Genomic DNA, 12,284 nt, shown 5'->3' with positions numbered 1-12,284 from the left:
AATTGTATTTTGTTTCAAAATACTTTTCTTTTAGCTCTGGAAAGCAAGGTTAAGTGGATATGAAGAAGCCCTGAAGATCTTCCAGAAAATAAAGGATGAAAAGAGCCCAGAATGGTCCAAATTTTTAGGACTGATCAAAAAATTTGTGACTGATTCCAATGCAGTGGTTCAGCTGAAAGGGTTAGAAGCTGCACTTGTGTATGTTGAAAATGCCCATGTAGCAGGAAAGTAAGTAGTTTTTCCAACTCTTCTGGTAAAAACCCTTGTCTGGTACTATGTGGGTTAAGTTATGTATATTTGTGGGTCATTGTCCTTCGTTATTAGCACTTTTGGAAGATAATCATTTTCTTACTTCATAGCTCCTTGATACTTGTTTTTCATTCGGGTTTTATCCGCTCTCAGAAATCTAAATAATACATGAGATCTCTAAAGAGGAGCAAATTAGAAGTCTTGAGTTTTTTATCTTAAGGTTTGATGAACAAGTGACTTTCCTTTTGAGCCTTTTGTAATGGGAATTACTTTAAACTAGAGAGAAAATCTCAAGTAACTTGTAGAAGAAACTGGAAGGTGTTAGGAAAGGAATTACCAGAATTTCACTGAAAACATTTGGGCATTACAAAAATTTCTTTATACAAAGCTTCCCGGCTAGGTGATCTTAGAAACACACCTTTCTTTCTGTGGTCATTAGGCATTTTTCTCTTTTCAGAGAGGTGGTGCTAAACTTCCATGGCTCCTGGCCCATTTGACTTGAGTTGTAGATGATAGAAGTTTCTGATCACCCACTCTCTCATACCTCATAGACCTGGTTTTCTAATGGTATCTCGATGTCATTGAAAGGAGCCCTCCGTACAAGAAAAAGGAGGGGGGAACCCTCTACTTAAGTGCACAAGAAATATATACTTGACTTCAAAGATGATATACCATCGATCTGACAGTTTTGTTACCAGCATCACTGTGTTTCCCTTGCCATTAGTGGGACCATTCCTTTTTTTTTACTTTATTTTTGATTTTCAGTGGTCTAGATTTTATTTAATTTAGAAGAGACACACAGCAGTTAAGTTACTATAAAGTCTTGCCTAGGAGTTAGGAGCAGCCTTTTGTTTAAAGGTACATATCCATTCCCTCCGTGAAGAAATTCTCTTGTTCTAAGAAATGTTTAAAATGACCTTTTAAAAATTTTTCAAAAAAGCAACAACTCTGTAATCCTATTTTTGTGAAATATATCTGTGTATATATATTATCTATCTGTCTGTCTGTCTGTCTATCTATTTTCTATGCATATAGAGGGATAGATCTGGAAGGATGGATACCAAATAGCTGAAAGTAGTTTTCTCTGGGTAATGGGATTTCAAGGGATTTTTGCTTTCTTGTGCGACTTTTCCTATATTTATAAACAGAAACTATGGTTCTGTGTCATTGCCTGGTGTGATACATCTTAAACTTTTATGATTTGCATTAAGTTTATCTTTCATGTTCTTAAACATAAATTTAAAAATTAGAAACTCATTTACTTTGTTTCTAAACATCTTAAAAAGTATTTGTCATTGCCCCCCGCCCCCATGATCTTTTCCAGCTCTTTCTACTGAGGTGTGTTTTTGTGTGTGTGATGGTGGTGGTGTTTTGTATTCTGTATTACAGAACCACAGGAGAAGTTGTGTCAGGTGTCGTAAGTAAAGTGTTCAACCAGCCCAAAGCCAAAGCCAAGGAGCTAGGCATTGAGATTTGTCTGATGTACATAGAGATTGAGAAAGGAGAGGCTGTGCAAGAAGAGCTCCTAAAAGGCCTGGACAACAAGAACCCCAAGATTGTAGTGGCCTGCATAGAGACACTGAGGAAAGCCTTAAGGTAAGATGTTTTGCTTTGGTTCTGTTAACTAGAATATCTCAATTGCGTTTGAGTTCCTGGCTTAAACGGAAATGAAAACTGCTGGACTTGACTTGGCATGGCACACCAGCCAGGAAAATTGACCTGGGAAAGCTAAAGTCATTCCTCAAGTGTGGTGCTTTCTATTCAGTAGTTTTAGCCTTCAAGTGGTGTTGCATAGTCATTTTATCTAAATCCCCTTCTAATGAAGATGAACAGGGAATGTTTCTGACCTGTTCTCCAATTATGAATTGGCCTTTTTGAGGAAAAACTCCTTAGAATGTTTAAGCAGCTCTTCTTTTGTTATCCCCAAGCATATATTTATGTACTTTGGAATATTGGCTAAAGACAGTTTATTAGCCAAAGCAAACTTTGTTCAGATGCCTTTTTAGTAAAGTAGAAGGAAATGCTATATGCCTTTAAACAGAAGCACAGCAATAACAAATAGAAAATAACTTTTACCCTTATGTAATAAGTTATTTTCAACACTAGAATGAAGTTTTTCATGAATGAGATCTCTTTCAGGAGCAAGTGGCTGTAATTTGGTATGGAAATCTGAACACTAGTTTGTTCTGATTTGGCAGTCCTTCCAATCTGACATCCTGTCTCCAATGCTGTCCACATGAGAAGCTTTAGAAAGTTCAGTTGTAGTGAAATCCTGAATGTGTGACCTATGGGAGTAAAGATCATCCCAAGTTAGCTCACTTGTGATTTTGTGTATGACCTACTTCTTGGAGAAAATGCTTCTTTTGGTGTTTATCTTACACGGAAATATCAAAATTCTTAAATTTTGTTAAATGATCCTCAATTTAAAAGTCTTAAATTTTATGTTGTCTTTCACTTGGTTCATAATGTTCTTTTGTAAAGTTAGACTTTCACTTAGATTTTTGTGTGATAAATTTTTCCTCATTTCAAGCCTAGTATAGTATATAGTAGGTATGTTTTTATGACTAATAAATACTGTGCTCATTTTTATCATTTTAGAAATTTAGTGAATTGACTTGGTTATCAAAACTGCGCTTATCTCAGTAAATATGTTGTGGTCCTTAGTAATGGATCTCTTAATAGAGATATATATTGTGCTATAATCTACCTTTAAACAAAAGATTCTAATCGAAAATGCTGTAAATTCTGGTTATTTTACTTTTAAACTGACTGGCAGAATAAGTGTAGAAAAAGAGCAAGTTAGGTATATCTTCTTATGTTTTCCTTACAGATGTAGTTTAGTTCCATCCCTGTGTAGTTCTTTATTTGTCTTAATGCATCTCAGAATCTATAGTAAAATTAGATAGCTCTCTGGGACCTTAAAAAGGCCAAACTGTTCAATCCTGGGTTTTGTTTTGTTGTTGTTGTTGTTGTTGTTGTTGTTGTTGTTGTTTTTAATGTTTATTCATTCCTGAGAGTGAGAGAGACAGCGCGAGCAAAGGAGGGAGAGCAGAGAGAGAGGGAGACACAGAATCTGAAACAGGCTCCAGGCTCTGCGCTGTCAGCACAGAGCCCCATGCAAGGCTTGAACCCACAAACTGCGAGATCATGACCCAAGCCAAAGTCAGACGCTCAACCCACTGAGGCGCCCCACCCTAGCTGGTTTTCTGTAGTAATATATTTAGTATCAAGGTTAGGTTTTGTTTGCTAAGGTATCTGTTTTCCATGTAGACCTCTTCCATAGGCTTTTCTTACATATTTCAGTAGGCCAGGAGAGTGAAAGAAAAAAAAAAATTCAGATGAAACCATAGTAATGTAAAGGAAGACTCAGAGATCCCAAATGTTAGGTTCTTCAGGCATGGTGATGATTATTTCATAACCCTGAGTTCTTATTTTTCCTTTAGTCTTAAAGGTTAGCTGAAGTTAAAATGTTCTTTTCTATTAAAATAAAGGGGATTTTAAAGGAAATCTTGGAGATCTAGTTTATTTTCATGTTATATCTATATTTAAACTATTTACATAACCATGCTGTGGTTGATATACCAGGTTATTTACATAATCTCTTTAAATATAATTTCTGAAGTAGAGTATTTGCCATCTTCTCCAACCTGTTGGAATATGTCAGTAGCTATACTGAAAATTTTTGTTGCATTTGTGTATAGAAGATAAAATAAATAATAGATAAATAAGTTGATCCTTGAACAACACAGGGGCTAGGGGTGCTAACCCCATGCAGTCAAAAATCCGTGTATAACTTTTGACTCCCCCAAAACTTAACTACTAATAGCTTACCGTTGACTGGAAGCCTTACCAGTAACATAAACAGTCAATTAACATATATTTTGTATGTTATCTGTATTATATACTGTATTTTTAAAATAAAGTAAGCTAGAGAAAAGACGATGTTTTTAAGAAACTCATAAGGAAGAAAAAATACATTTACAATATTGTACTATAAAAATTCCATGTGTGAGTGGAGCCGCACAATTCAAACCTGTGTTCAAGGTTCAACTGTATATGAGTTCTACTATAGAATGTCAGTGTTCTTTCATAACTAAATCCCTCTTGCTCCAGAATTTGCTATGCAGAAATGTTAGCAATGACTCAGAAAGCTAAATTTGGCCAGTTAGGAACTTGAAAATATAAAATGTGACAGATATATAAGGTTAAATGTGCTACCTTTTTAAAAGAAGTCAGAATGCAACTTTTCTGCGTGAAAAACTAAGCAAAGAGAGATTTAGGTTGCCTGGAGTTACAGGGTGATAGCTTCGAAGTCAGGAGTGAAATACGCTGCCAGGATTAGTAAGCTGTCAATTTTGAGTGAACTACCTTAATCATAAGAACTATTAAAAATTTATCGAAAGTAGGGGCGCCTGGGTGGCGCAGTCGGTTAAGCGTCCGACTTCAGCCAGGTCACGATCTCGCGGTCCGTGAGTTCGAGCCCCGCGTCGGGCTCTGGGCTGATGGCTCAGAGCCTGGAGCCTGTTTCCGATTCTGTGTCTCCCCCTCTCTCTGCCCCTCCCCCGTCCATGCTCTGTCTCTCTCTGTCCCAAAAATAAATAAACGTTGAAAAAAAAAAATTTATTGAAAGTAGATTTCACTCATCTAAATATGTATAAAGTGATTTGTTTATGTTTTTAAGCTTTTATATGTATACACATATATATTTAAGACATTACACATTTGGTCCTTTATAGATTTGAATTATCCCCAGTATGGTTACCTAGAAGGTTAGTTTAAAATTTTTATATTATTCTGGACCCTAGACATTACATAATACTCTTGGAAGAGTGACATCTAAACATAGATATGGCAAGGGAAACAAAAGCAAAAATGAACTCTTGGGCCCTCATCAAGATAAAATATTTCCGCACAGCGAAGGAAACAATCAACAAAACTGAAAGGCAACTGAGGGAATGGGACAAGATATTTGCAAATGACATAGCAGATAAAGGGTTAGTATCCAAAATCTATAAAGAACTTATTGAATTCAATACCCAGAAAACAAATAATCCAGTGAAGAAATGGGCAAAAGACATGAATAGACACTCTTCCAGAGAAGACATCCAGATGGCTAACAGACACATGAAAAGATGCTCAACATCACTCATCATCAGGGAAATACAAATCAAAACCATAATGAGATATCACCTCTTACCTGTCAGAATGGCTAAAATTAACAACTCAGCCAACAACAGATGTTGGCGAGGATGCAGAGAAAGAGGATCTCTTTTGCACTGCTGGTGGGAATGCAGACTGGTGCAGCTACTGTGGAAAACAGTATGGAGGTTCCTCAGAAAATTAAAAATAGAACTACCCTACGAGCCAGCAATTGCACTACTAGGTATTTATCCAAAGGATACAAAAATGCTGATTTGAAAGGGCACATGCACCCCAATGTTTACAGCAACACTATCAACAATAGCCAAAGTATGGGAAGAACCCAAATGTCCATCAACTGACAAATGGATACAGAAGATGTGGTGTATGTGTGTGTGTGTGTGTGTGTGTATACATATATATATGTATATATATATATGTATACACACACACACAACGAAATATTACTTGGCAATGAAAAAGAATGAAATCTTGCTGTTTGCAACAACGTGGGTAGAACTAGAATGTATTATGCTAAGTGAAATTAGAGAAAGATAAATATATGATTTCACTCATATGTGGAATTTAAGAAATAAAACAGATGAACGTAGGGGAAGGGAAGGAAAAATAAGATAAAAATAGGAGGCAGACCACAAAAGACTCTTAAATACAGAGGACAAACGGTTGCTGGCAGGGTGTTGAGTGGGGGGATGGGTGATGGGAGTTAAAGAGGGCACTTGTTGGGATGAGCACTGGGTGTTAAATGTAAGTGATGAATCACTAAATTCTACCCCTAAAACATTATACTGTATTTTAACTAACTTGGATTCAAATTAAAAAACAAAAACAAAAAACAAATGGGGGAGGCTGGGTGGCTCAGTCAGTTAAGCATCTGTCTTCGGCTCAGGTCACGATCTTACGGTTTGTGGGTTCAAGCCCCTCATTGGACTCTGTGCTGACAGCTCAGAGCCTGGAGTCTGCTGCAGATTCTGTGTCTCTTCTCTGCCCTACCCTGCTCTCACTCTGTCTCTTTCTCTCTCAAAAACAAATAAATATTTTTAAAAATTAAAAAAAATATATGGTTATGAGGTTCCTTTTTCTTCTCTTTTTTTTTTCTGGGCCATTTTAAAATATCTCAACCTGTGTAACTCTGTTAATATATAATAAGTACAGGGGCGCCTGGGTGACTCAGTTAAGGGTCCGACTTCAGCTCAGGTCATGATCTCGCGGTCCGTGAGTTCGAGCCCCACGTCGGGCTCTGTGCTGACAGCTCAGAGCCTGGAGCCTGTTTCGGATTCTGTGTCTCCCTCTCTCTCTCTGACCCTACCCCGTTCATGCTCTGTCTCTCTCTGTCTCAAAACTAAATAAATGTTAAAAAAAAATTAAAAAAATAAAAAATATATATATAATAAGTACAAAACTGTGTTTGAGGAGTGTATGGGTGGTTCAGTCAGTTAAGTGTCCGACTCTTGATTTTTGCTCAGATCATGATCCCACGATTTTGAGTTTGATCCTCACATTGGGCTCTGTGCTAGCAGTGCAGAGCCTGCTTAGGATTCTCTCTCCCTCTCTCTGTCTCTCTCCTGCCTGCTTGAGATTCTCTCTCTGCCCCTCCCTCACTTGCACTCTCTCTCAAAGTGAATAAACATCCAAAAAAAAAGTATAAATAGCTCTTTATAATGGCAAAAAAAAAATTAGAAAAAAATGAGACGTCTATACAAAAGAAATACTACCCAAGTAGATTGCAGGCTGACAAGTTTTTTTTTTTTACAATTTTTACATCTAGTGAATTTGGTTCCAAAATCATCTTGCTTAAGCCAATTATCAAAGTGTTGCCAAAACTCTTTGAGTCTCGAGAAAAGGCTGTTCGAGATGAAGCAAAACTAATTGCTGTGGAGATTTACAGATGGATTCGGGACGCTCTGAGACCCCCATTACAAAATATAAACTCTGTCCAGGTGAGACACAAAAAAATTTTTTTGGTTGTCTTTGCATAAGGTTAATATGAAGATACTTCCTTCCTGTTGCTGATATTCTGTCCTTACAAATAATTATTTTTTCATTTTTAATTTTGAAATACTTTTTTTTTCTCTCAGATAACTGTTTCTGATGTTATTTTGTCTTCTCAAGTTAAATACCATGCATTCAGTGATTCTAGTATGTCAGTGTTGAGTCTATAGCAGTTTAAAAGATCCCTTTATCATGCTGTTGGGTAGCAGGACTTAATATCTATTTGGACAAAATGTATTTTATCTGTTTTTTGGACAAAATGCATTTTATCTCTTTTTTATTACAGTTAGTTTTAGAGACATTATCTAATACAAGTATATCTGAATTCATGAACTAATGAGTGTTCTAAAAAGTAGATTTTTTTCTAAGTGCTTAGTCCTACATCTTAGGTAGTAAATATGTCAGTTTGACTTATGTCAAACACGTATTTGGTATATACCAAATATATACACTTTAAATGTATATCGTTTCTTGTTTGCCTTGTTAGAACTACACAAATAAGAAATTGGGTTCTGATGTTAGTAAATGTTCTGTAGTGGTGAGGATGTAGGCATATTTTAAAAATATTTTATGATATTTGTAGTTGAAAGAACTAGAAGAAGAATGGGTCAAATTGCCAACAGGTGCTCCTAAACCAAGTCGATTTCTGCGTTCCCAGCAAGAACTAGAAGCGAAATTGGAACAGCAACAGTCTGCTGGTGGTGATGCTGAGGGAGGTAAGCCAGTTTTTAAAACACCGGTTTCTCTGAAAATAAGAACAGGCCCTACCCCAAGAACATAGGCACGTTTTGTAGGACTGCCATTTAAAACAATAGAAGTTGTTTATAGCATTAATAACGGATTCCGTCTATATAGTGATTTCATCAGGTTGTGAAAGGAGTGATAACTTTGATAAGTAGAAACATTCCATCTGTTTTTAAGGTTTGTTTTGTTTTTCTTCTGGAAGGTGGTGATGATGGTGATGAGGTGCCACAGATAGATGCTTATGAGCTATTGGAGGCAGTAGAAATTCTTTCCAAACTTCCCAAAGACTTTTATGATAAAATTGTAAGTAACGGTAACCTTCTTTCATTTATTTCATGTTAAACAGTTACTTGATTATAATTAGAGTGTTCTATGGAGCCCTTGCCCGGTATACCCCCTTCCACCCCATATCTTCCCTAGGAGAATGAATCAGTTGCTTCTTTGTTCCCATACTACTTTGTATATATACCTACTGTTGCACTTTCTTTTACTTGTCTTGCCAAAAACCAGAACATTATTCTTGACTTCTCATTTTTCCTCATTGTCTTTCTGGTTTTACCTTTAAATATCTCTCAAATTCATCTCCTTTTCTCCATCCCACTGCCAGTAATTTACCCCAGAGTTCCTTGACCTTGGTACTGTTGACATTTTTTGCCAGATAATTCTTGGTTTTGGGGGGCCGTCTTGTGTATTGTGGGGTGTTTGGCAGCATCTCTGGCAGCTACCCACCTAATATCAATAATACCATTACTCAAGTCAATCACAATGTCTCCAGACTTTACTAAGTGTACCCCAAGAGACACAATTACTCCCACCCGAGGGTCTTATCCCAACCACCACCACCATCTCTTGCCCCACATGCTGCAGTAGTCCTCTTATAAGACTACCCGTCTCTGCTCTTGCCTCCTTCCATCATATTTTCCAATGTAATCAAAGCTGTCATTTTTGAAAATAAAAATCTTCCCATATCATTGCCTCACTAATGTCTGAAATCATCCTATGGCCATTGAGGCAAACTATGACACGTTTGAGGCCCCTGCTTATCTTCCAGCCACTTCTCTAATTACCGTCTAATTATTGTGCTCCCATCATACTGAACTCCTCCCGGTATCAGATATGCCACACTTTCCCCACCAAACTCTGGACCTTAATATATGCTGTTCTTTCTGCCTATAGCATTCTCCCCGATTCACCCCATAATGCTTCTTGATCCTCTAGGTCTTACCTTAAGAATCACTTTTTAGGGGAGATCCTACCTGTTAGCCTCAAGTAGATTAAATCCTCTTGCTGTAACACCAAGGCAGCTTGTACTTCTCTTTTCATAGTGGTCCTGACCCAGGATTTATTTATTTATTGAAGACCTTCCTAGCTCTGCCATCAGCTCCTTCAGTCCCCCATTAACTTCTGATTAACAAATATTTGGTAAATTGAATTCCACTGTAATCTCCTCCAGGGTGACAAGTTTGTCATCTTCTTTATATCCCCAGTTCTTTCAAATAGTGGGTATTCAAAATTATTGAATGATTAATTGATCTCTAGTGAAGTATTTTCTGCTTTATGGTTATCAAACAAAAGGATTAGCATTGTAGCACCAATGTATAAAACTGATCTCCAATATTAGAACAATTTTGGCTGTTGGTTGTATGATGGTCTTTTTCTAGTCTTTTTAATGTTGTTAGTATGGACATTCCTTTCACCTGTGAGATATGCTAGAAATGCTTTCTAGCAGTGTTTTCTGTTTAATACTTGTTTACTAACATTTGCCTAGAAAATGAGAAGGAAAAGTCTGTGGTATCCCATTCTTTTACTTGTAGAACTTTTAGGGTTATGAAATGTTATGAAAATACTTATTATGTATGAACAAAATTTTATACGTATATATGAGCAAAATTCATTCTAATTTGCCGCACAATTTTGCAATTTTATTTTTTAACCAGCTTTAGAAAAAAATTTCTGAAAACAAAAAATGATTATGTATCTTTGAATTAGGAGCATGCAAGAAATAGACTTTTATTTTCTTATTTTGCCTTATTTTCTGTTCTATAAGTGACTCATACTATGTCTTGCAGGAGGCAAAAAAATGGCAAGAGAGAAAAGAAGCCCTGGAGGCTGTAGAAGTACTAGTGAAAAACCCCAAACTGGAAGCAGGCGATTATGCAGATTTAGTAAAAGCATTAAAGAAGGTAAACATGAAGAGTGTCAACATTGGTACATTGGTATCTCAACAACAGACCAGGCCTTTGAATTTCTCATCATCTGTCATTGTTTTTATCACAACTACATTGCCATTTAAGGAACACTATTGATGGTTTTCTAATTATAAGCATACCCTTTTTTTTTTTTTTAATTATGATTTTTTTTTTTTTTTTGAGAGAGAGCATGAGCGGGGGAGGGGCGGAAAGAGAAAGGGAGACACAGAATCCAAAGCAGGCTCCAGGCTCTGAGCTGTCCCCACAGAGCCCGATGCGGGGCTCAAACCCACAAACCATGAGATCATGACCTGAGCCAAAGTCAGACGCTTAACTGACTAAGCCACCCCAGGTGCCCCGGGCATGCCCTTTTAAAGGATTGTTTAAAGTGATTGTCCTATGTTAGTGTGGAGGGATTCGTTTTTATTCTTTGTTTATTATCACTTACTCTAAGTATGCTGTCTGATAGCATATACAGACCTCAAGAAAAAGAGGGTCTTGCTAATATAGAACCAAATATTCCAGTTTTATAATTCCATAGGATGAACTATTTATTTTATTTTTTTTAATGTTTATTTATTTTTGAGACACAGAGAGACAGAGCATGATCAGGGGAGGGGCAGAGAGAGAGGGAGACACAGAGTCTGAAGCAGGCTCTAGGCTCTGAGCTGTCAGCATAGAGCCAGACTTGGGGCTTGAACTCACAGACTGTGAAATCATGACCTGAGCCGAAGTCGGATGCTTAACCAACTGAGCCACCCAGGTGCCCCTATTATTTTTTTAATTTATTTTTTAACGTTTATTTACTTTTGAGAGAGAGAGAGAGACAGAGAGAGAGAGAGAGAGAGAGACAGAGTGCAAGTGGGGGAGGGGCAAAGAGAGAGGGAGATACATAATTTGAAGCAGGCTCCAGGCTTTGAGCTGTGAGCACAGATCCCAACGCAGGGCTCAAACTTAGGAACCATGAGATCATGACCTGAGCCAAAGTCCGATGCTTAAGTGACTGAGCCACCCAGGCGCCCCTGTAGGGTGAACTATTTAAATTGGCTCTATTTAATGGGACGAATACTAAATATGAGGCATATTTTTCCATTAGATAGCTAATGATGCCACCTTGTATATCTGCGTGCAAAGTAAAGGATGTAGGGAAATGTCATTATAAAGCAGGCAAGTGCTAAATAAGAAAGAAATGTTTTTAGAAAACACTTTGGTGTTTTGGTTTGGTGTTGCTTAGGTTTAACCAAGTTGAATGCTGTTGGTGGATAAATTTATATGTAGTGGCTTTCCATAAAATCTGAAAATATAGATCAAACACTGTGGACATAGGTGTAGAGCTTAAGAACAAACTCTGTGAAGACATGTTCTTAAATATAGAAAACTTTGTTTCATTTGCTTCTTCAGCCTGAAATTACAAAGGACTAGAATGGTGAGAGAGGAGGTTAATTTTTAATTATATGCACATGTAAGTATAGTTATTCTCATTATTCGTGGTACTTATGTTCTGTAAAGTCACCAAAACACTGAATAGCAAATACCAAACCATTGCTCCTGAGGGAACACAGGGCACAGGGCTAGGGTCCTGTGACTCTTTGGTCTCAACATTTCATCAACCAGTCAATACATAACTTATTTTATTCTGTTTGAAGATGTCTCATTTAATATATATTATTGATGCATTAACGGTGAACTCAGGGCCAGCAGCACTATAACTCATGCCTTGCATAAAGCTTATTTAACACACATAATTTCTGCGTGAGGCATATCACGGCCTTTTTGTGCTTAGGAGCACTAGACAGCACTTCACTGCCCTTGGGGGCCATTTTAAACAGTGAAAGCAGCAACGAAAATCACAAAAATGAAAAAAAAAAGAAAAAGAAATGTGGCACTAAACAGACCATGAAAAAGATACTGTTTACAGTATGAGAGCTGAAAGAAGTCAGAGTGTCGCTTTGT

The 12,284-nt window shown here is 37.1% G+C and overlaps 1 protein-coding gene across 6 annotated transcripts in view; it reads left to right on the top strand.

Annotated features, from left to right (window-relative positions):
- The window catches only part of CKAP5 (cytoskeleton associated protein 5), a 113,864-nt gene that overhangs the window by 39,443 nt on the left and 62,137 nt on the right, over positions 1 to 12,284 (top strand). For all 6 annotated transcript variants that reach the window (XM_043582413.1, XM_043582409.1, XM_043582410.1 and 3 more), the window contains exons 3-8: positions 35 to 228; positions 1,639 to 1,845; positions 7,175 to 7,346; positions 7,982 to 8,114; positions 8,345 to 8,445; positions 10,212 to 10,325. In XM_043582413.1, coding sequence (XP_043438348.1) covers positions 35 to 228; positions 1,639 to 1,845; positions 7,175 to 7,346; positions 7,982 to 8,114; positions 8,345 to 8,445; positions 10,212 to 10,325 — 921 coding nt within the window. The remainder of the gene's footprint in view (positions 1 to 34; positions 229 to 1,638; positions 1,846 to 7,174; positions 7,347 to 7,981; positions 8,115 to 8,344; positions 8,446 to 10,211; positions 10,326 to 12,284) is intronic.

The sequence above is a fragment of the Prionailurus bengalensis genome, chromosome D1 (genome assembly GCF_016509475.1).
Source record: "Prionailurus bengalensis isolate Pbe53 chromosome D1, Fcat_Pben_1.1_paternal_pri, whole genome shotgun sequence".
NCBI classification, from domain to species: Eukaryota; Metazoa; Chordata; class Mammalia; order Carnivora; family Felidae; genus Prionailurus; species Prionailurus bengalensis.
This window is presented reverse-complemented; position numbering and strand designations above follow the sequence as displayed.